The sequence below is a fragment of the Adiantum capillus-veneris genome, chromosome 10, assembly GCF_014529385.1.
Source record: "Adiantum capillus-veneris isolate H3 chromosome 10, ASM1452938v2, whole genome shotgun sequence".
Taxonomy (NCBI): Eukaryota; Viridiplantae; Streptophyta; class Polypodiopsida; order Polypodiales; family Pteridaceae; genus Adiantum; species Adiantum capillus-veneris.
Genome location: NC_140940.1, coordinates 59,956,711 through 59,982,302, shown reverse-complemented (window position 1 = coordinate 59,982,302; position 25,592 = coordinate 59,956,711). Strand labels below are relative to the sequence as shown.

The window sequence follows — 25,592 nt, the reverse complement described above, 5'->3', positions numbered from 1 at the left end:
AGGCTGAGTACATGGCAGTCTTCACAGCTACGGTTGATTGTGTATAGCTCACGCACCTTATGGATGATTTGGGTGTTGGATAGGATGTTGCCAACACTATCTACACTAACAGTCAGAGCGCATTAGCAATTTCAAGGAACCCAGTTTTTCATACTTACACAAAGCACATTGAGGTTCATTACCACTATTTCAGGGAGAGGCTCTCAGCCACGAGAGATCAGCTTAGCTTATGTGCCAACACAGGACAACCTTGTAGATCTTTTCACAAAGGCGTTGTCTTGTGAGAAGTTTGAAGCTTTCCGCAAAGCTTTGAGCTTACTCCCCTTGTGGATTGATCATGTCCTCAAAGCCTGGCACTTCCCTTCACTCTATCAGACAGCTCTCGTTCACCACATCACTCCCAGTGGGATTTTGTTTGTGTGTGAACACACTTAGGACCATCGGGGCATTTTTTCCCTCACTAGGAGGTTTTTTCCATTGTGCATTGTATATACGCCCATCATTCTAGGGCTATCTATCTTTTCATTGCACACTAAGTAAAATACTCTCAGTTGTGTGCCTTGAGCTTCCTTCTTCTTCTCCAAGTTGTGTGTGTTTTCCTGCAACCCTAATTCCAACAGCTATGGTTTCTAAACCATTTGTAGGCTTGTCACGGGAGTTTATGCCAAAGGAAGAAATGGAGCTTTTAAAGGAAAACGAAGAACTTAATGACATACTGGGAAAACTAAAGCAAGCAAACATGGACTTAAAGTTGCAAATAGATTTGATGAAAGAGAAGAAAGAAGAAAAAGTATTCATGTTTCATACCCCTCCCTACAATTACATTTTTAGGTACAACAATTCAGTAGTCAATATATCAAGACACTGATGTGGGTCAGTCAGAGATTCAAAAAATAGGATCAAAAGATCATGATTAGATAGAGATGATTTCTAAAGTTTCACTAATTCAATATGTAGGTGTTGTGAAAAATAATGAGGAATGAGACTGGCTAAATAAGAAAAGAATGAAACAGGTGAACAAACTAATGTGGAATGATGGATAGGAAAGGTGAAGACCAAGAAGAGATAGTCAAGGAGAGTGAGGAAGAGAAGACTGGTCAAAAGAAGGTTGCAATTTTTGTGTGAATTTTATGTTGTGGGGTTGTAGGTAGGTCAAATTTTTCTTTTATAGCTCTGAATCTTGGATTAAGTTCCAGGAACTTTAGCGGGTACAAGTAAGTTTAACTTAACCTACTAAAAAAAAGGAAAACTTTTTGAAAAAGGCACTTGACATTCTTTGAGAAGTTTGATCAGTAATTGTGGGAAACGGATCTGATTTTTGCAAATCAACCACCACATTGTGTTAGTTGTAGAGGAGGATATTGTAGACCTTGATATTGTAGAGGTGGATATTGTAGACGTTGATAGGCCTTAGGATAAGTGGAGATGTGAAAAGGAAACTCAAGTTTCAACTTCTATATAAGGAGTTGTTCTCTTGAATTGTATATGTAACTAATGTAACTGAATCCCTGAAATATGGCACGCTCGCATGTTTTTTTGTGTTATGAGATTCTATGGGAGTGTTCATTCTTCTCAATGAGAGATAGGTGTTGTGTATTTCTTTTCTTGTTTCTAATAAATTAGAATTTAGTATGTGTGTGTAATTGCTCGGGTCATGAAAAACTTACCGCACCACGTAAGTGCAGGGGAGGAGGGTTTTTTTACAAGTTACTTAAGCGTAATAATTTATCTCCCAAGATTAAAAATAAGGGAGAGGGGTATCATATCTATTACGGGGGGGGGGGAGCTTACCCGTGCTGATTACTTATAACGATTGGTCATTGGTGTGCACTAGAACTGGGATGAATTTTGGGGAAGTTTTTTATCAGGTCACACATCAAATTTTGCATCAATCCGATCATAGATAAGGGCTGATTTAGAGTAGGTCAAGGGTTGCTTTACGCCAGCTTTAGATGGGTTAGAATTGGACAAGTAGCCAGAGTGCAAGCTGATCGGGCACATAGTTTGAAAGTCAAACTAAAACACATTGAGGATACATCTAGTTATCAAGGGAAGTGGTTCCTTAGTTCATTGCCGCCAGTCACTATGCTACACACTCTTTTACTAGTTTTACTCAGTTAGATCATGTGAGACCTACATTTTATATGTAAGATAGGGGTATGATAGTTTTCTTCATGATATGTACAAAAACAACTCAGTCTTAGAATTATCTTTGTATATGGATTATGAGAATGAAGCCTCGTTCCATTATAAATTGATAGTAGAAGTACTTCCCAAGCAGTAGGAGCAAGTGTAATCATGGATAGACATTTGCTTTAAGCCAAAAAAAATCCAAGAAAGGATAGAGTCCTCACCTGCATCCATGCAAACAAGATAACACATACGTTAGCCTTGGATGTGTTTTGCAGGTGTCAATGGACTATATCAGTTGTTATCCATGTCCAACTTACAACTTTTTAACTTAAAACCAATGTCCAGAGTTTTTAAAAGTATTCTAGATTTGTTTGTAGAAAAGTTTTATTGAACCCAAAATTATATTATAAGTATGGTCCCTATCTTTTAATTGTACCTTAAATCAAACATATTATCATAATGCCACCATTCTTTCCAATCCAAATGTCTTATTTTCTATAGCAACTAACTATTCAATATCACATTTTCCCAGATTTTTCAGGCACTAATCCCTTTTGTTTTTTAAGTACTATGAAGCTGTAAAGTAACCAAAAAAGAACCTTTAAATACCTCTTATCAACCCAATTTTGAGAACATCACACACACACACACACACACATGTTGGACAAAAGAGGGAGAAGAGAGGGAGGGGAATTCTTTCAAAGCATGGCCAAAGCCAAGGAACCCTCACTAGAAAGGGGACACTATGTGCAAATTTAAATGGAGAAATATCATACTCAATGCAAGGCTTGTTCTCATTGAGAGCATTCAGTCAACCATTAGATAGGATTTCATGCAAGGACTCCCACCAAAAGGCACCTTTCTACATGCACCCTTGATCTTGGAGAGATCCAATGGCTAGGAAGGCATACCCTCTCAAAAGGTGCCTTTGAACCTCCACCCTTGATCTTGAGCAAGATCCAAATGTCTAGATTGCACCCCCCACTTCCTATGGCACCTTTCAATAAGAGCCCTTACTCTAGGGCTACATCAAATGGCCAACAAGCCTTGATCTTTTATCCATTGAAAAAATATCACGAATTAATGGTCCCAAATTTCAAGGCAATTCTTCTTTTTTTTTTTTGTACTATTTTGGTCTATTGAATATGGGCCAAAGACACCACTAGTCACTTTCTTTTGAAAACTGACATGTTGTAGATCAAAACCACCAAGAGATTTTGTGTGTCCCCTTAACCCCTAACTAACCCTAAAGCTTACAAGGCCCCAAAGAAGTCCAATATTTTCCTACAAATAAGACAAGGGGACTAGCGTGCTGCACTATATTTTCTCACTGTGAGCATGACTAGCACGACTTTGCTTCCCTAAAATATTCTTTCAACTAACACTGAGAATGAGGTGCATAATACGACTAAGACAAAATCAACCCTTATGCCAAGCATCAACAATAATACCAATGACCAAACAAATAGTGCTACAAACTATCGCCATAGGATAGTGAACACTCTTGGAGCCTCTTTAAAATTTGAGAATTCTTTCTCAATTTGTTTATATGCTCCAAATTGATGATCCTATCCTAGAGTGGGATAAATTTTTTGAGTTAAACAAAGTCGCAAATAATCCATAAGATGAACCCCAAATAGATTTTTAAGAGAAACGATCAAAACTCTAAAGACTATAGAGCTAAGACAACTCATTGAGAGCCACCTGTGAGCCAAAATCCAAAAAAAATGAACAACATGTTACTGTGCACCTCTTGCAAGAGGCTGGTAGTGCTAAAAATCTAGATGAGAACCTAGACAATGATGAGTCCGTGATACAACTCTAGATGGTATCTAGCAATCCACCACTAGATTATTGATAAGAAGATAAATTTGGATTCAATTTCGCAAGGTGAGGATTTAGTAGATAAGAGTCTAGAGTCCCCATTATTCCTAGAATCAAGATCCAAAGATATCCGATCATGGGAGTCATTGTATTCATGGATAAATTGGGTAATGGTTAAAGGCCATGACATCATGCTCCTCAAGGAGTGATAGAACCAATGAGCATAGAAGTTTTTGAAGAGCTTCACATTCTACATCATCACAACACTCCTTACTATCCCCAGTCAAATGGTTTGGTAGAGAAAATCAATGGAGTCATTGCAGGCATCATCAAGAAGATGGTAAAAAACAAGACAAAATTGTGGGATGAATTCTTGGATGTTGCACTGTGGGCATATCAAACCACATACAGGGAGGCCACATAGTTCACACAATTTCACTTGGTCTATGGTCAAGAGGCTTTGCAACCAATTACCTAGTGGAAGTAGAAATTTATTTTCTTCTTGAACATATTACTTGGTATCAATATGTAAGTTGTATAACAATTCTCTTTAGTAAACTAGCAATGTCCTGTCCATCTTCCATGTTGAATTTTAAAGTTACTTCTTCAAGCCTTTGCTTTGTGTGCTTTTAGCTCTAGAGTTTCATTAACTATATCTTAGATTCATATGCACTTGTGCATTCATAAAAAAATCTACATAATTTGTTTGCAACCTACTGATGATAGTCCTCAAGGCTTGCTCAATTTTAGTAGCCAATCAAGAGGAAATTGTGGAATAGGATTCCCTAGTGTGGTTGGGATCAATCTTGAGTTGTTTATCATGGGAGCATTTACGCTTGATCATAAATTCTTTTTTATTAGGTAACCCCTCATCTTGGTTTGCTAGATATAGAAAATTTTGGCCATTAAACAAGTCACTACATCTTTTTCCTCAGGTTGTCTTTAGGATTGGTCTTAACAACCTTTAGAGACTCTTTAAATTATTTTTAATGCATAACGTCTTTTATGATGGCAAGATAATCAAAGAATCTCCCCAAAAAGGACATTAACATACATATTTATAAGCTCTAGGTTTTTCATGGATGCACAAATTCTAGAGAGAGAGAGGGAGAGGGAGAGAAAGAGAGAGGAAGTGTGGAACACTTAAGGAGAAAAAAATTTTATCCTTGGAGTGAGAATTACAAAAGGTTTTGCTAACAGGTAGGGCCTAATTTTCTTTCCCTCAAACATGAGAGCAAGCATCATGAGTTTTGCTTCTATTTAGTCCCTCTCCAAAGCATTCATGATTCTACTAGCAAAGTAGATGGGTTGCATCTTGGTACTGTAGGGATCTTTTTGTAATAAAAAAAAGCACCAATTTTTTCCTTTCAAACACTAGATCTAACAAAGAATGTGTACTCCCAAAACAAGGAGTCATAAGTGTTGGTAGTTCTAACAAAATGACTTTAATGTACATACAAGCTCATTAGAGCATACAAAATCCACTTGCTGAGTTAATTTTTGCAAGGGGTGAAGTAACTCTGAGGCTAAGCGAATGAAGCATGAGATCTCAAACCCACAACCAAACCAAACAAGAAAAGCGGCACCACCTAGTTATGGGATGTGAACTAGGATGCAAGAGAGTTTTCATCACAACCAAGAAGAGGCGCAAGAAAACACACACAAGCAATCTTATGCCAAAGATGTACAGCAAAGGGGAGAGAGACTAGAATGGATCTTGTGCAATACATGATTTGCAACTTGAAAGTGATGTTGTTTATTATGATGCTATCACAGAGCTTGTGTAAACCAATGTTGAAACTTGAGTGAGTACTAAACATTGTCATCACTCACACACACATTGTCTTAGGGGTGTGGAAAACCTCTCACCACAATACTCTCTGAAAATAGACAAGAATTTGGCAATGAAAAATGCACCAAAACACTTTTACCAAACTCAAGTGACACAGATTTTAAGATACAAATCACCTTGAATTCAGGATGAAGATTTGAAAGCCAAACACACCTTTGAAGCACCAAAACCTGAAATTTTTGATAATGGAAGAGCATGTATAATAGTGGTTTGAGATATGGAACTCACACTCTCTCACTTTTGCAATGTGTAGCATCAAAGCTTTGCTCACTATAAGTGTGAAGATCCCAAAGTGGTTGCTACACCTAAGACTCTCCTCATGCATATAATGTTGGGGTGCTATGTGTGAGATTAGAGATTAGAGATGATTGATAAGAAGGAGAGTGTCCTTATTATAGGCTGGAGACCCCTCGTTAAGGTTATTAGTCATCATATTTTACAAGTTAGCAAATCCAGATTATGATTTTTGGAATGTCAAAATATTGCAGACCTTCTTTGTCTGCTTGAGTCATGGATGTGAATACATGAGAAAGAATTACTGATCTTAGATAAGATAAAATAGAGTGTGAAGGGGGGAGAGAGACAGACAGAGAGAGAGAGAGAGAGATAATTTTTAATATATGTACATGTCTTGAGGTGAGGTGCCTTTTAAGGTTAGGTCAATGGATATTTAACTTAATAGGTTAGTAGTTAGTGTTACTAATCACTAAAAAAGCTTAATGATAAATTTACAACGGATACAATGAGTTGAATGGTTAAAGAAAGATGGGTGAATGAAGTGAGAGAATTCTTGTGATGGTGAAGCTTTGAAGAAGTTGGAGTCACCCTTGTATAGATCATAAAAAATTACCATCGGTATTTTCTTCTTCCTCCTCTTCTTTATGCCGCTTCCACCAAGGTTGATCACCAAGGATGAAAATGGAAATTAAATCAATGGGACCTCCCAATTTACATAGGTTAAATATAGTTTACATGTTAAATTTTATGTATCTAGAGAAGAGGTAACATGAAGTTGTAACTTACAAGTGACAGAGAGAGATATAGGGATGGTGTATGCATTAAGAAGTTCATATGAGATCTATGGGTAATGGTGAAGAGAGTGAGAGAGGCCATGGAAGATGCACATTTGAGAGAGTGATGGAGAGGAATGTATGTGTGTGTGTGTGTGTGTGTGTGTGTGTGTGTGTGTGTGTGTGTGTGTGTGTGTGTGTGTGTGTGAGAAGTGTAAAGAGAGGTAAGAGGAGAATATGGGTGATTTGTGAGGAAAAGTGGGTGAAGTGGGGTTCACCAAAAAATTCATATCTCACCATTGGTAGCTCCAAAAATTATATTGTTTTCCTCAAAGAGTATTTAGCTCATGGGATACACTTTCTATATTGACCACTTATTCAAAATTAGAGTGAAAGTGGATAACAAAAATTCCTTTAAAATACCTATTGTTTCTCACTACAAAGTCTTTAGTGGCTCCCCTTTTGTTGAATTTGCATAATGATCCAAGACTGAGCCCCTCCTTACATGAGAGCATGACCTAATAGATTCTTAAAGGTTTGAAAAAATGTATAGATTATGATTATTCACAAATATGTTGTATGGATATGATGAAATAGAAAGGTGAGTCCATAAACAATTCATGGAATCTAGAATAGTCTTACTTATATATAAATGTAAAATGAAAAAAATTAAAAGATATAAAAATATAGAGGAATGAAATGAAGGTTCCTCATTTGTTTTTATTGATGTCTTTTTTTAGCTTTGGGTAAGAGAAAATGTATGTAAAAAATACTTATCTATTGAAAATTAATGACTGAGTGAAAAGTAATTTTAATGATTTTTCTTGGAGTGGGTTCACACAAATCTTTAGGAGACTTTCATGAATAGGTCTGTTTGTAAAATAGGGGATATGTACAATGGCAAGGGAAATTATGGTAACGATGAGTCAATGTACATAGCATACTTATGCTAATAATGCACACCTAAATTTAAATATTTAAATAAGTACCAAATAATAATAATAATAATACTTATATTCAAGCCCTCTATACAATGAAAGACTTATACATAAATGGACCATACTATAAAATTTTTTTAATTGACTATTTGATTTTAACTAGCGCAGTGACTAGCTAGCTGAGGATTTTCAAGGAGATATGGGGAAAGTATTCTAACTTACACATGCCTATGTACAATGAAAAAGTGAAGATAGCCATAGTGTTCATGTGATTTTGGTTGGGAGAGGTAGCTCACTATGGAAAATACAAATAGCCAAAAAATGGCTATCATTTACTCTTCCCTCAAGATGATGGTACATTCATTTACCACATCAAAAAGCACTTTTTTCAATGAGAGTGGTTTCAAGCCCTTTGTGATGTTTTGTGTCCAGTCAGATTTTTATATTTTAGTTCTTCGTCACCTTGGCTTGAACTACTTACACAACTTAAATTGCAAGACTTACATAATGGTGTAGCTTCTTGACAATGCTCTTGCAATCCTTTGGTAGAATGTGACTCATGTAGAGATTTAGCCAGTACCCATTCACCTTCTTAGGATGTTCCTTTCCATCTAAATCCATGAGCTGATAGTAACTTGAATTAAAATATTTTTTTACCACATACGGACCATCTGGTGTTAAATTTGGTATCAAACCTATTGTCAAGTCAATTGCTACCTTAACACTAGCGATCCATCCATGCTTCTTGATCATCTTGTGCCCCTTTGCTGTGGAGCCGCATTGTTGGAATGTTGAGCTTAGAACAACAAGTATACCCATTGCGAGAATACATGCCATGCACATGTCATATGTTTCTACAAGGACCAAACAAAGAAGAAGACCATCAACACGAAGCAAATAAGACCAAACCAAAAATTGCAAAATAGGAGAAGATCATAGATTACATGTGATAACTGCTACCTCATATGTTTATATCACATTGGAGATAGCCAAGGGGAGTGCTTAGTCTCGATTATGAGCATGAGTTTGAAAGCAGAGTTTTATAAGTCATCATGGAATTATGATTATGAATATTTTAGGTACCTATGAGCCATATTTTTGTCACCTATAATATGTACCATTTTTGGCATGGCAACCATGGTATGAGCCATCTTTGATAGGGAAACCTATGAGCCATTTTGACACCCATGAGGTGTATCTACGTTTATTAGTGCCTAGACCCCAAGAGGAAGTATTGATGAGAATGGTCCTTAGCCTATGAAGCTACTCTTAGGCCATTCACATGACATGATATGAGATGAAATTACATTACCTAAGATGAAGATTAAGTGCATTTGTTAACTTTCAATTGCAACCTCCAAAATCTAGGGTCGATCACTCTTCTCAGGGATACTTATTCGCAAGCATTTGGCCTCTAATGTGTGTACTAAACATTATAGACCCCGTGTACAAAGCCTAAGTATTTGTAACAAAGAGAGCCCCTTTGTACTCTCTTGTGGCTAGGTCAATAATCAAGTTCTACTTTCATTTTCACTCTCTTGTGTTGTGTGTGTGTGTGTGTGTGTGTGTGTGTGTGTGTGTGTGTGTGTGTGTGTGTGTGTGTGTGTGTGTGTGTGTGTGTGTGTGTGTGTGTGTGTGTGTGTGTGTGTGTGTGTGTGTGTGTGATTATGTTAATGATGGATGCTACTCTGTTAAATCCTCCATAGATCCATACCTAACAGAGATTAGGATATCCAAGAGGAATTGGGAAAATGGAACAAGGAGGCCATGTTTGTAGTCCATATGATAAAGCTAAAGGTCAGAGATGGCATCCGAGCCACCTAGTGGATATGAAGACTGCTGCTAAGGAATCTTGGGAGACATTGAAGAGCATCATGAGTCAAAGAGTACCTCAAGATAAATTTCCCTGAGAGATAAACTCACTAGCTCAAAGAGGAAGCAAGGGGGAAATGCAACAAAATTCATCAAAAGGGTGAAGGATCTACATCAACATCAAGTCGTTGTTGGAGACAAGATGACAATTATCTCTTTCCAATCATCTTAAATGGGTTGAGAGAGCGATGTGAGGTCCTAGTCCAAAGCCTCATCATTTTGAGAAAGAAGCCATCACTTAGACATGAAGACCAAAGAGAAGCAACCCTAAGGACCATTCAAGATGGAGAAAGGTCTACAAATATCTGAACTCTAACAAATGCCCAATTTACAACAAGCGGACGAGGAAGGATCAATACACAAAGAGGAAAATGAAAATTTCAATCTAGCTATAATAATGATTAGCAATCTAACAACATAGAATCACTAAACCTTTTCTTGATTTCTTTGGTGCTTGATGGCTAGTCACAACGATACAATGTCATAGCCATTTTTGGTAAGACTAAGGAAACTGCCAAGAAGGATTCTCCGCCCTACCGCCCATAATATAGGCCCTTGGCCATCCATACTTAGAATCCCCTGTCCACACCTAGCAGTCGGCCCTTGGCCTAGGTTTGTGACCCCCTCTAGATTTTCCCTTGGCATTACATTACTCCCCCCTTGGAGAAGCATTTTCGTCCTCAAAAACAAAGTGGTAAGATCTTCTCAAGAACACTAATGTTTTCCACATTGGCACCTCTCACAGGTCCAACTGTTCATGTGGCCAGTACACAATTCAGTAGGAGGTTCAATGAAACCAAGAGAAACATCTTACTTTCCCACATTGTTGTTCATTTGCAGCAATTGATGTAACTGGCTTAAATCCAACATAATGTGTAGGCTGTATTTATGACTCACTTGAGTATTATAAACGAGTTACCATTACTAGAGATGTCTACATGAATGACCAAAAGTCAAACTTTCTAGAGAAACAAGAACAATCAGAAATACCTCTTCTCAACTTTCCATGAAAGTGACATGTTGACATAACTCATCAACGTGTACGACATCCTTGACTTGCTATCATTTATGTTAATAGGAAACCCCACCATAATTGTGATCAAGGTTGAAAACATGACATAAATATGCATGGACTAAACTTAGTCGCAACATGCTTTGCATCATGATAAACAAACTCCAAACTAGAAAGATAATCTTTCCATTTGGGTTTATGCTCATAGCGTGTGATTAATACTTACCAACGGCCTATCCATCTTGGAAAGATTGGCAGTATTGTAGTGAGTTGTTATCTACAAGCACCCATACCGAGCCATCAACTCATATGGTGGTTGGTAGCTCCACACTAAATATCATAGAGATACTGCACATGTGGTGCAAAATGCTTCGTAAGCTACCATGTCCATGAATTTTTATGCCGTTCCAAAAAAACATGCATTAAACACTAGGGCCCATAACACCTAGTGTGCATGCAATTAACACAAATTTATTCGAACCTGCATTTTCATGACTAGACTTTCCACAGTACGTACGTGAAAGACTTGCGAGAAAAGTTGGGCCGTAATAGAATGTGAAAATTCAATCACATCTAGATACCAACCATGAAACATTTCCATTAACAGAACATAGCCTTGCTATAAGTGTAAACAGCCATCCGCCAATGTTGTTTACGATACTTGTAACATCAACAAGTCTGTACTTAGTACCCGATAATTTCTAGCCACCAAAATTCGGCCTAATAGTGTGTGCTAAGAATGGTCAAACAAATGGATGTGACCATCACCTAGGGACTCTATCACGACACATCATTAAGAAACAAGCGCCATTGTTAGACCCAGAGACTCATATTCTCCACATGTGGAATATGTCTCAGAAAACAATGTCAAAAATGTTAACATCTAGCAAGAACGAGATGTACTTGTGTGATGGAGGTTTACAAACAGTCAACGATGTGAGCAAGAGGGACCCTCATATACTTTTCTCCACATGGCTAAACCGAACTCCATGAGTTCATGGACCATGTTGCACACTTTGTGACAAATAGCATGTGCCAAACAAAACCGTACCATATAGGCCTAGCACTGCAAATTGCGAAAATTTTCCGGTACAATACTTCCTCAAAGTGCTTTTCTTCAACATGACCTTGTCATGTGTCTGGCAAGCAAAATAGAAGCAGCATATACATCCCATTCTAGGAACACTTAATCAAATAATATACAAATAGGAAAAAATAACCAAAGTATATATTGAGATTAAGTTGGAAACATACCGTGGGTACCAAAACCCTACTTCAAGAGCTTAGTATTGACACAACTTGTCAACTAAACACTAAAAAGAAATTAGTGAATAGACACAAATAGTTACCTGATGATTATTGCCCGTGTCTTGGCAATCTAAAACCCTTGGCAGATTTCAAATGATACAGAGATTACCTCATGGTAGATGAGAAAATCTTTCATTGAAAGTACAAGTGTGAAGGTTCCAAGAATTGACTATCAACACTTAGTGAGTGATTTAGTAATCTTGAAATAGGTCTTACCCCAAAATTGTGCTTCTATAGACACTCTCAGTGCTATAGACAAAGCAGCAGATCCACTGAAGTTGGAATCGTAATCACAACTAGATCTTTGGTAGACTTGAAAGCCCATAATCTTGAATTTTTTTATGGACAGTCATGCTATCTAAAATGTTTGCTTCATCTATACACCTTGGTATAGATAAGCCTTTATAAGTTTAAGACTTTCAGTAACTCAACTTGATCTTCGCACTAGAAGTAGTACTAAAGTGACACCCAAAAAATCGACTCTTGCTTGTCCAGTAGAATCAATGGGTACTCAACTGGATAGAATTGTTTGATCCTAATAGCAATCACTGATGGATTACAAACAGATGGCTAAGACAATCGAAAGTAGATGGCTCATAGCCTTTCTAAGTAGATGATCCTTAGCCCTTCCTATTACCATACCAACTTAGAAATACTTTGGTAAAATCATACCTAATTTCACTATCCCTTCAAAGAATTAGTAGAGAGAGAGATAATGTTGGCATAAGAAAAATCCCTTAAGGTATATGTTACTGGTGGTCGACCATGTCAAGCACCCTTGTTGCCTTCATGAAGCAAAGATAGGAGAGAAGGAATGTGCATGACAAGTTCACAGGCAGTGCCTTGACTTGCCTTCCTGCGGTTGAATGACTTATCAACCGGTGAGGCTCGTAGGCCCGTTAGGTGTGTGAAGCTCTCCTTGAGCTCCACCAATTCATCTTTCTCCTCCTTGTCATGCTTTTCTTTCCTCTTCCTCTTTCATGCCAAAAAAAACCCTCTTCTATATATGGCTCAAAAAAAAACTCCTCCTTTGCTTGTCACGGCGGCATGACAAGCCGCTTGACGACATGACAGGGCTGCGGTGGAGGTTCATGAAATCCCGCTGAGATTAGACCGAATAGGAACTCCTTGAGCTCCTGAGCAATTTTCGTTTCATGGCACACTTCACTCGCATTTTCTGCTTGTGCCATCTCCACCTTTTGTTTTTTCTTCCATTCACGCATAATATGGTTTTTCTTTATTCAATGGGCGGCCATTTTCTCCTTACTTTTGGCGGCCACATTGGACACCATATTTGGCAATCATGTCGGGCAAGGCACCGCCTCGCACAGCATCCTTCTCGAGCATCCCCTGCCGATCATTCTCATCAGCTATTCTCTCACCCATAGCCTGTTGGGTAAATCCCGTAATCAACACGCTCTAGGGGATGACATTTCGGACAAAGAGCTCGTTAAGAACTTTTTGTGCTTTCGTAAAAATAACCACATTTGGCATACATATCGGTGATCAAAGCTTCACCAAATCTTTCATTTGCCCTTTGCTGACAATATGATCGTGATTTTGCTACCATTTATGTGTCAGGGATATTGCCACAGCCTTCAAGATGCTAGTATAGGTGATTGCATTTGGCAAAAGGTCTTCACATTGGATTCGGTTAATACTTTCGTGAGATTCTTGCCACAACCATATCTGTATCTCTTGCTATCAATATTTTCCAAATTGCACACCGACTGAGCGGACCAAATTGGTACGGAACCGGCCCTCGATGAATCTTTAACGGCCAATATCTTGGAAACTAGAACTCCGATCGCTGATCTGAAAAGATCGACGCGCTCCACAAAGTGAGCACTTCAAGCCCATGCATTCTCTTCATCTCTGATCCCTCAGCTGCACTTGCCCAATCCGGTATGGATCTGCAATTGACTCAAACTTCAAATAGCCTTAACTTCTTGACGGTAGCTCCAATCGACGAGCCGTAAAGACAGGCCGGTAGAGCACTTCAAGCACTGCAGTTTTTAGCTCAAACTTCAAACTACCTTAACTTCTTCACCGTAGCTCCAATCGACGAACTGTCTTTCCGGCCCTCGGTGAATCTTTAACGGCCAATATCTTGGAAACTACACCTCCGATCTGATCTAAAAAGATCGACGCGCTCCACAAAGTGAGCACTTCAGGCCCATGCATTCTCTTCATCTCTGATCCCTCGGCTGCACTTGCCCAATCCGGTATGGATCTACAATTGACTCAAACTTCAAATAGCCTTAACTTCTTGATGGTAGCTCCAATCGACGAGCCGTAAAGACAGGCCGGTAGAGCACTTCAAGCACTGCATTTTTTAGCTCAAACTTCAAACTAACTTAACTTCTTCACCGTAGCTCCAATCGACGAGCTGTAAAGATAGCCCAATAGAGCACTTCAAGCACTACAGCTCTAAATCATAAACTCCCATTTGCGCTCACTTCAAGCATACTTTTTTTTAGCATCATTAAGGCATCTGTTGGCCCTTTAAAGCCGCATATGGCATACATTAATCGTATAAATAGCTTATTGCCAAGCCTTGAACACTGATCAAGGATCATGTAAGATTCAAGTAAGCTCGATGTGCATCTTTTTGGTATCTTTCTTAGCATGGGAGCAGAGCTGCACGACATCCACCCCCTCTGAACCTGCACAGTCTCGGGTATGTGTCAATTGTACTTCAATCTGCATCTGCTTACAGGTACCTTAAGCTCTTTGCAATCATCAGACTCACGTAACTAATAAACAAATGGAAAATAATATAAGACTTATACCCTATCATCGATGTTCTAGCTTAATCATTAGGTAGCTACCCATAAGAAATTTTGAACCATAACTATCTTATCTCCAAAGCACTCAATTATGGAAAACGTGTTTAGTGAACCCCACAAGCTTCAAGTGCTCCAGTTAATGATACACATGACTTGACCATCAAGCTCTGTTTAGGGAACCGTGTCAAGCTCAAGTATGCCTTACTCTGTCTGCACACAAAATGGTCGTCAAGTCCTTTACTTCAAGTTCTGGTAGCAGAACCAACTCAAAGATGTGAATATACTTCATCAATCCAAAGAAGTCAACTAGAAGCTAGCCATGTAAGCTTATTGATCGCATAGCCAAAAACTCTTCCCACTTAGCATAAATATAGAAAACAAAACCTTGTACCATGCAACCTGCTACAAGAAACTATTGATATCCTTTGAATTTCCAACTTGCACTTCAGTAGCCCCCAGGATCAAATGGAAAACCAATCATTTGCCCCACTGTGAGCATTTCAAAATTTTCAACCAGTAGAGTATAAACATGAATTAACTCACCAATCTTCATGAAAACCACCTGAACCATATGGCATATAAGTCAATTGCCCCGGACCATGCATATATATGTCACCTCTTGGATCAAAATCTAGCTCAAAATCCCCTACATCATAGGGTAACATCAGATCCCATATAGCATCACATATCACTAGATACTACCATATCCCCTGTGCAACTGGCTCGTTCAATTGTCGTCATCAATCACAGGTAAAAGCATTGGTAGTACACCCTCACTCTCACTAGTATTGGAATCCGAATCATGCATATCTGAATAGATCAAGTCTCTGGCAAAACTCTCTTCGGCTCGCAAGATGCACCTGAAAATAATTCTCTATCTTGTAGAGGCTCAAAATCAAGTAGAGCATCATCTAACAGCTGCATAAGGTCACCATCAGCTGCATCTGAACAAACTGGCTCATGCATGAATCTAGACTGATTGGTATCCTTAGCATCTGTATTTGAGAACCCTTTCAAAGCTTCATCCAATAAGCACATAAGATCTAGGTCCACCGCTTCAGAAGGTTCCTCCATCCAGCACATCTCGGGCTGCTGTAAACTAAGATTTCCACATACGACATGCATACTAAACACATCTGCTGTAAACTGCTCCTCAAGTCGTTCACCCTCATCCAAATATCTTTACATTTCTCTAGCACAAATTTCATCTATTGCCATGTCTGTATCATGGGCACAATGAAACCAATCATATTCAACACCAAGAGATGGCACTTCACTATGCACTCCCTCTGAATAAGCATGATAAAGTTCATGATCATTCTACCATGGTGTGGGCCATGTGTCACAAAATCTTGATAAAGAAGAAGTCTGTACCCCCTCTAAATCATAAAAAAATTCTGGATCAGTTTGCCACATTGGTACCTCTGGGTCATAGAAATTTGTCAAAGAAGGAGTATGCACCCCCTCTGAATAATCATCATCACACATTTAAGATCAGTTTTCCACTTGGGTAGCTGTGCTTCACAACAACTTGTCAATGAAGGAGTCTGCACCCCCTCTGAATCAACATTTTGTGGATCTTCAAGCACATACTCTTGCTTAACCAAGTCCTCAAAATCTGGTATATCCAAATTCGATAAATCTGATATACCCAAATCCATGGTCCTGCTGCTCTCAATTGCAGCCTTGCTTTGACCTATAACATCTGCATCATCAATCAACTCTATGGTAGAATCTGTACCAAATAAATTTTTCTCTAATTCTAAGTCAGTAGCAAAAGTATCAGTTGTAACCGAATCTTCATGCATGTCTACTTGAATATGGTTGCACTCATTCACCTGCACAATTTCTTCTTGAGCTTTAGCCACTTACGTTGTTTTGATCCTTTGATTTCTTTTCCTCCTATACTGCATGTATAAGTTCTTTGCAAAATTCACCTTGTGTTTCTTGAGGTTGTAGAGCCTCACCCTCAAAGACTTCTACTTCATGTAAGGCATCTGCTAAACCCAGCTTTTCATACGTAACTTCAACTATATCTTCATCATTAGCTTGTAAGAAGGTAGCATGTTATACAATACACTCATCAATCACAGCTTCTAATTTTGATCATACTTGTCTTCGAATATCTGCGTAGTTTGGTAGACTTGGACTCTGTTCTTAATAGCTTACAAAATGCTCATAACTTACTTGTGCAATAGCTTCTTTGAAGTATTCCCAATCGTCGTTGCAAGCTTTGGTAACCTCTTGAATCTGCTCCTTCAAATTTAAACTCACTAACTGCTCAAAGGATCTGATCATTAACTCTTTTTGCATCTCTCTTAACTTGGTTTCTAACTCATAACACTCTAGGTAGCCTTGTGGATCATATCCATCGTAGACTCGCCTCTCGTTGTATACCACATCTAAAGCTACATCCAAAGCTTCATCCATTGGATTTCTTCTTCATGACCTCCATTTCAAGCAGAGGTCCTTCAACCAATTGAAGCATCTTCAAAAAATCTGAAACTATTGACTTATCATCAAAATCATTTGTACTTAACTCTTCAATCAACTTCATCATCTGCTCTAAATTCTCCATCTTTATCTCCCACTCCAGTTCGGTTTTGCGTCGAGTTCACCAAAGATATCGGGGGATATGTGTTCAAAACGTGAACCGGGAAAGCATCGGGCCTCTGGCTATGAGAGGTGTGAGAGAGAACAAGAAAAACAAATGCATATGGCTTTGGCAATCACTGTAATCTTCAATTAATCAATTCAAACTCTAACTGCATTTTAATCAATAGCCAAGGCAAGCTGTTAGCAACATTAACACTTGGATTAACTGACAAATAGGAGTTTAAGCTCCCTTTACATGATTACGAGGGCCGCTTGCACAAATTAGCCGAGGTCAAAATCAACTTAAATCTCTCTAACGGCGGCAATCTTGCTATGCCGACTTCCTTGCCAATTATGCATATCAAGCAGTAAGTAGTACTTGACCTGAAATACCTACTGATGATCTTTGTTCATGAAAGTTGGTGCATGTCAACACGCTAAATGTCAAAATTCTGTAATGTTGAAGGCTTTGCCACTACTGTCACAAGTGCTGCGCCGTTGTAGGTGCTTGGTACTACTGTCATACCTTGCCGGAGCTTTCAAACCTGAGTGTGTTCAAACATCTGAACAAAATAACGCAGCGATGGCGGGTCTGTAAGACAACTGCGCAGGGAAAAAATGCTCAAAGCAGCTCGCTTGCTGCTCGTCACAAGACAGTACATACTACAGAAGCGTCTTCTCCTCAAGAGGGGATAGCGATCCCATTTGGTAGCAGCCTTACGGATTTCTGCAGAGGTTGACCCTATCCTCTCCTTCATGTAAGAGGGCTTTCCCACGGTCCGTGTGTCCTCTGTTGGCCCTGTCTTGCTCGACCAAAGGGGCCATGCCCACACAGTGTCGAGAAAAAGGAGCTCCTCCTGGCCCCTCGAGATCATACCAGCTGCCTTGGCAGCTTTAGCACGAGAGAGAGAGAGAGAGAGAGAGAGAGAGAGAGAGAGAGAACATGCATCACCATGCTAAAGACATAGGAGGCTTTCCCCTCTTCCATAGATCCCCCCTCCCCTAAGCTCTAATACCAATGTAAGATTGAGGGAACTGCCATAAAGGATTCTCCGCCCTACCACCCATAATATAGGCCATACTCAGAATCCCATGTGCACACCTAGCAACCAACCCTTGGCCTGGGTCCGTGACCCCCAAGGTTTGCACTTGGCATTACATTTTCATCACAAAAGTATGTTTGTATTGTTGCTAAGATTGCGTTCTTGATTGACAAAATTTTCAGCAAGAACCCTTGGTATCCTCCAAAAGATATCGTCTATTATAGTTGCAACATAGTCATCATATCCATTTCTTCTACCTCAAATAGCCAAAAGTTGTTCTCGCTTTGATAACTTTCTAATTTGTTTACGACAAACAGGTTGTAGACTCAATGTCCACCATATAAATTCTCACTATATATCTATAATCCTCAATAGTTGTGTTTACCCTAATGGTTACCTCATCATGCCGGAGGTCTTGGTAATCATCATATCCTTGCCCTCTAGGTAGATGATCCAATGGCACAATCAATATAGTGCACATCTTAGAAGCACCTTCTGCGTGGAGGTGTGCAAGCTTCCTCTCAATCTTTTGTCATGGTAAACATAATTTGCATCTCCAAATTTGTAGGTATGCTTATTGCCATTCTAGACTCAAATCTCCAAGCCACATATTGTGACCCTCCTCATTCAACAATTTCGAGCTTCTCTTTAGAGAAACCAAAAAAAAAAATCACATTTTAGCTTGGAAAAGGAAAATCCTCCTTTGACACAAAAAATGGAAGTTTCCATGCACTTTTTCTGACGAGTTGTGATAAATATGACCGATAGATCAGACCTTCGTTTATGAGCTGAAGAAAATACATGTAGCATTATTGCATGTTTGTTCCTCTTTATCACTAGCTCATTTTGAGAAATTACCATAGCACTATGCCATACTAAATGTCTACCTATTGTGGAGGCAAGTACTGAGAGGACTTCCTTAGTGTTGGGGTTGATAACCTTACAATTCATGAAAGGGTCACAGTAGTATGGGTGTCTCCATTCAATCAAGAAGCCACTTGGCAATAGTGTTTGAGTTATGGTCCTCTAATGATGAACTTTCACTACAACCGGAGGCATACTTCAGAAATAAACCTGATGACTATTAATCCACACATAAAAAGGAGTGATGGATAATCTGATAATCTACTTCATCCTTCCACCATGCGCACATTCACTTTGAGCTCCTACCTCTTCAAGAGCAGTCACTGAATTGGGGCTTGATTTAACGATCCCATTTGAGCTTTCCACTTTCATATGAGAGACAAAATCCTACATTCACATCATTTACAGGCCCCCAAAAAGGGGGCCAAACACTTGCTAGTCTATCTCTAGCCCTAGCTTCAAAAATACGCACATCTTCAGGTTCTGTACATCAAAATTTGCAGGAGACAACTACATCACCATTCCTCAATCCTCTAGCTTTCAGCAGCATAATGCTCAAGTCCCTGCTGACAAGTGTCCCTCGGCAACACATGAAGGTGAGCTTGATGAATATACTGGCTGGAAAAAGGAAGAACCTAAGTCTTGCCCATGCGTGCCACCGATGCCGAGGCGCTTCAATAGACAGAAGTCGAAACCCATCCCTCGGCCCAACATCTTTGAGGATGTAGCAAGTACTTCACTACCATTTCTCTCCATATTGGGAGCAATGGGGTTTGACGAGCTCACATCAAACCGAGTGCTTCCTTTGAAGCTTTTGTCTGCAAGGCTACCAAGCTCTTGAGCTTCATTTGAAATCGGTGGCCTCTGAGTAGATGACAATCCCATAGCTGCAAACGAGGCGAAGGGCAAAGGACCTGCGGACGCTCCATTTGCCTCACGAGCGCTGCCCCGAGCTGCAGGCACATTGTGATTGTGCTTTCCCTCATATGCTGTCATCACAGATGTCGGATCGGTTGAAGACCGCTCAACATGTTTCCTAACAACACACCCTATGTTTGTGCATTTGTAATAGCTTCTGCACATTACAGACACCAAATCTTATTAGGTTGCTCTCTCTCTCTCTCTCTCTCTCTCAAACAAATAACAAAGCAAAATACAAGGCAAAACATGGAGATAAACACACGCCATTGCAGAAGAGCATACACACCAAAAGAAAATGCAAAAATTGACAAAACAGAGGGAGGTAAGTATCAAAAACTGACAACACGGGGAGGTACATAGCAAAAATATACCTCTAAGAGAAACCACCCTGCCCTCTCGACAAGGAGGTGAGCCATAAGCATTGCCAAGGCCCATAATGATGGAGGCAGGTAGCATAATCCTCAAACCATATAGGAAATACTGGAGAAGAGTGAAGACAACCACAAATAAGGCCCGCAACCGAAGAAATGGTCTCGATTCTCCCTAAATGAAAAGAAAAACCAGAACAAAGAGAGAGAGAAAAACCAAAAAAAGGTAGCCTCCCCAACAAGCAATGTTCAATCAACTCTACACTGAAAACTTTTTTGGAGTCAATCAATGTCCCAGAAAGAAAGTACTCTTGACCTGAAGTCATTAGCTATTGAAGCCAACACTACATGGTCGTCGAATATGGCAAAGGTCAACAGCCTCATACAGACTCTTGCTTACCAAAGAAATGCATAAGAGGGTGTGAAAACCTCTCAAAAAAGCCGCAGACCTCAAACCCGGGCATTACAATGCCCAAAAACGAGCCCACTCAAATCAGGTCTTGAATCTCCGCAAAGCACCTCCTCCATTACAGTTTACAAAGCTCAGCATTGAATTTGCAGAGCTCACAGAGTGAAGTGGTGCTTTACAAAAAGCATCACTCAAATCAAGAGAGGGAATCAATGAAAGCTGTATGAAAATCCCCTCTGCAGAAGCATATCACAGTGCCCAGGGACGCTCTTCAAAGAAAAACATTTTAGAGCACTTCTGCACACAAGCTTAGGCAGCGGTGAGCTAATGTCCAAGTTCTCCACTTTGAAACGCTGCCCCCAAGAGCTAGCTCTGCCTAGTTAAAGGAGGAACAAGCCCTTGCCTTAGAATGGGACCCACAGACTTCACAACTGACTTTGCAAGCTCTCCACTCACTGCCAATGACCCATGCAATGTTCACATTCTCAAGATCATAACCATATTTTCCACTTCTGAAGCCAAACTTTACAAACTAGAAATTGATAAGTTGGAAAATCAGGCCTGAAGAAATGGAAAATGAGGAAAACGAGGAAAACACATGCCCAAGTGGGATGAGAGCGCTAGACAAGAAAGGTCATCATTCTCAATTGAGACAAAAACTATCAAGTCTACGGCTCTTCCTCATGGTATTTACAATTAACCCTTCCCCCTGCCAAGAAGCGGCCACAAACGTTCAACGGCACCCCACGCCTTCCATCTGCAAGTGAATTTTTCTCTTGTCCCTCTAAGGGACACAATTTTAAACATCTCAACCTTCTTTGGATCATCTACAGGCTAGTGATTATCTGCACTTATTCTAGGCTGGGTCGACTTTATTGGCAATTGTACTATGGATCATGAGATAGACTTGAATATCGTGCATGCCACTATCCGACCATCCTATTCCTGAGAACCCTTGACATTTAACCAGGAGTCGAGAAAATTCAACGACCACCTTTCGGAAATGCCACGATGATGATGAACTTCTATGTCCCAATGATGTGTTAGTGCAAATTTCCTACGAACAAACTTTCTTAAAGATCCAATTATCATGCCAGCTGATGCAAAAAGTACTCAGCAAATGCATCTACTGAAGCTGCATGCAAACAGCCAAAGAAACACACAAACAGTCCTCAGGAACTCAGAAGTCCAAATTTGCACTCTCAATTGAAAACATAAAAGGTCCACAGATATCAAACCTAGGAAATCGATTTCCCTTTACGACTTTCTGTCCATATTTGCGCCATCTATAGCCATCATCAAGAATGTCAACCTCACTTGTGGTTTGCACAACAACGCGTGGTTCTCGTATGGTCCTGATTGGTGCACTTGAAAGTGTCTCTCTGAAGTCTTCAATTCTCCTGATAAACCATGTCGATACTCAATAATTATGAGAAAAAGAATAATGCAACCTAAGCAATCTGACTGGGGATCACAAGGATACCTGCGTTTTGAATCTTGTTCATCATCTCCATCGCCCTCATCTTCACCTTCCTCCATACTGGGTGAACCAAAAGATTGCTCAGGTGTTCCAGCAAGACCGCCAACTAGAGAGGAGGAGGACAACTCTGTTGAAAACCTATCAGACTCTGTTTTACTGACCACAGCGGAAGCTTCCACCTTGTTCTCATGTACTAATGATTGGCCTCCGGTCCTAGCACCTCTACGAAGTGCCTGTGGTTTTGCATGATTGTGTTTGCCCTTATACAAAATCTCGGTTATTTCACCCTGATGTGAACACTCCACTTGCTTCTTTACAGGACAATTAGGATGTGTGCACTTGTAGTAGCTACGGGGAAACTCCGTCCCCTTCAACTGTTTCTGACCATATTTTTTCCAGTTGTATCCATCTATGGCTGTCCTTTCACTTATGCATTGAGGAGGGGCATCCGATATTCGACAATTTGGAAATGCTGATTCTGGTGAATTTTGGTGTTTTGAACCATTTTGCAGGAGCCCATGAGCTTGAACGGATGTTGGCCCCTGTGAGGAAGCTAGTTGTGACATACTGTCTGGAGGGACAGAGACAAGCTGAGGAACCATTGCTCCATCTCCTGGATTGTGTGAAGATCCAAACGAACCCTACAGAAAAATTCAAGGCATTCTTAAAAACAGCTTCAGCAAACAGTAAATCTAGCATTGGAGCATTTGAAAGCACAGTGCTGAATGCTTGCTGTGGTGAAAGTTACAGCTAATAATTAAACTAACCTGCTGCTTGAAGGTGGTGTCTTCTCGGTTGACCGCTTCAACGACAGCAGATGAATGCATGAGCTCTGTTTTTGCTGCACTATACAGTGAAGATGTCGGTAGGGACGAATCAAACTGCATGCAAAGAGATATGTTTAGAGGTAAAGAGCCCCAAAGCGAACAAACCGACAACTAAAACATAGCATTAATGACGAATCAGCTCAAATTACCAGCTCTGAATTTAAGAAAACAGGAGACTCCAGAAGTGTTGTCGGACTAAGGCCAGGTGGTATGGTGAGGTATGTCGAAGTGGACAGAATGGGCAATCTGGAGGGCATCATAGATTTATAATTGGCATTTAATTTTGACAAATTCTGCTCTTGTGCATTCACAATCCAATCTCTTGTGCAGCTACCGCTGCAAGCCAGTGCATCCATAGCACCTAGGCTATTGAATAAAGGGAGCTCTCCACCGCTGTTGAAAAAGTTTGTAGAGGGCAAAATTCCAGCAAGAGAGTCTGAAAAGAGCTTGGAGCCTGTAAAGGGATCACTGTCTCCGAAGAAGGTCGAGAAAAGGGTCATGGGGCTGGATGACAAGTTTTCTGATCCTCCCCTTACAAAAACATCGCTTGGATTTTTTGGAGAAATTGTTAAAGCAGGGGGTAGTGTGTCCGCTTTAGCTAGAGCTGCTGCCACACCCGCTTCCCTCATCATTTGGAGCTGCGAACTGCACACATAGTCCATGGCTATGAGCGACTCCAGCACGCACAAGCTGTTTTTCTGATGAAAATTTGCACTAGAGCTCATGGTAGGAGGGATGATAATCAACTAGCACACACTCTCTTTAAAACATGCATGGAGGGGGTGAGATGCATACACACTCACAGAAAATGTGGCAACTAGCAGCTACCTCTGCACAAAGCGCACATAAACAAAGGTTGAACACAGAGACATGCGGGCGGACACACACAAAAGCAGAAAATACAACTATCTTGTTCAAAATAATTTCACAGAATTCAGCTCAAAACAACTAGCACAGGAATGTTCTTGATCTTGCTGAAAGCAAAACGTACACTTAGTTCTAAGCAACTGCAACGAAATACTCATGCGCACTCAAAAATTTGAAATGGGTGCGGAAAGGTACCTTGAAAATGGAAGAGGGAGGGAAGGGGAGTGTGTGCACTGTGTATCAAATCGCCCACCAACTTTTGCTGGGAACAGGGGCAACGCCGCCACGCCCAAAACTCAGCCGTGTGTGTGCGAGGCTCGAGCGCGAGCGTGCTAGTGTGTGTGCGAGAACTGGGTTTATCGCGGGGAAACAGAGGCACCCCTGTTTTGAGACAAGGAAGAAAGTGTTCTTGAGCGCCAAGGCAAGGGTGACGGGCCACGGCAGACTCGCAGAGGCAAAATGAGCGCCACCGTGTGTGTGTGTGTGTGAGAGAGAGAGAGAGAGGGAGAGGGAGAGAGAGGGGGTCCTGACTCGTGAGGGACTCGCGTCACTCAAGAGCTGCTTCAAAATCCGACCTGAGATTTCAACACACGAGAACGCGGCAAACGAGCGGACAGTAACGCGTTATTTGTTTGCCTTTTCGGACACGAGATTTTATTCTCTCTCTCTCTCTCTCTCTCTTCTAGCCTTCAGGGAATCCGAAAGAGTTTAAATTTCAAAGCCGTTGAAATTGATAAAATCTCTCTCTCGTTGATGGGAGCCCTGACATCACCCCATAGAATTAGAAATGTTGACACCCCGCCCCCCCCACCACATTAGCAGCCTTGACTAGGGTCAATAAATTTACTCCCTCTCCATCGGCTTTTGAAACTTTCAAGGCTAGCCTCAACCAGGCTCTCTCACTCAATGATCAATCTGTGTTCTCAAAAAACCGGCGTTTATCAAATTTTTGATAGGCCACAAACGCAAAACTCGGCTAGATTCCACGCTTGCATTCAAGAAAATCGGCAAAGTTTCACATTTGTCGAGTGTAAATTTACAGTGCTCAACATAGATTTAGTGTAATCCCACCTAAACATTTTGAGATTTACCTCTAAATTTTAAATTTGAGGGTGAGAAAACCTACAAATTTTGGAGAAATCTAGTGTAAGGTAGTGTAATAACCTTCAAATTTAGTCGATTTACTTGTCAAGTTTTGGGGAAAAAAAATCGAGCGTTGGTGTAAAATCAGGTAAATCCTTCACATTTCTTTTTTTGTAGCAGTACGAGCAGTCCCACTCGTTCAGATACAAAGGACGTCCATGGACACCATCTTAGTCACTTGGCCACATTCGAATCCATGACCCGACTCACGGCAATCGAATGCTCAACAAACCACATCTCATCTGCCAGATGACCAGGCTAGATGGCTATTGAGAAGGCTCATGCGACTAGGCTCTCAATTTTCCAAGAAAAATTTGCAATCTGAAAAGTTTAATCA

The 25,592-nt window shown here is 40.2% G+C and overlaps 1 protein-coding gene across 3 annotated transcripts; it reads right to left on the bottom strand.

Annotated features, from left to right (window-relative positions):
- Nucleotides 1–19,122: 19,122 nt before the first annotated feature.
- Nucleotides 19,123–24,668, bottom strand: LOC147448923 (putative WRKY transcription factor 4). Of its 3 annotated transcripts, XR_015189386.1 has the most exons (7): nt 24,308–24,668; nt 23,395–23,890; nt 23,186–23,299; nt 22,422–23,059; nt 22,177–22,338; nt 20,533–20,641; nt 20,178–20,315 (listed from the first exon to the last, which is right to left on the bottom strand). XR_015189386.1 is itself a non-coding variant. In XM_086521340.1 (6 exons), exons 2-6 carry the CDS (start codon nt 23,875–23,877, stop codon nt 19,796–19,798), a joined length of 1,917 nt encoding a protein of 638 aa, XP_086377466.1. In that variant the 5' UTR covers nt 23,878–23,890; nt 24,308–24,667; the 3' UTR covers nt 19,123–19,795. The 3 variants fall into 3 exon arrangements, 2 of the variants coding, with proteins under 2 accessions (XP_086377466.1, XP_086377467.1); XM_086521340.1 differs by lacking the exon at nt 20,533–20,641 and having other exon boundaries at nt 19,123–20,315; nt 24,308–24,667; XM_086521341.1 differs by lacking the exon at nt 20,178–20,315 and having other exon boundaries at nt 20,351–20,641.
- Between the last annotated feature and the right edge of the window lie 924 nt (nt 24,669–25,592).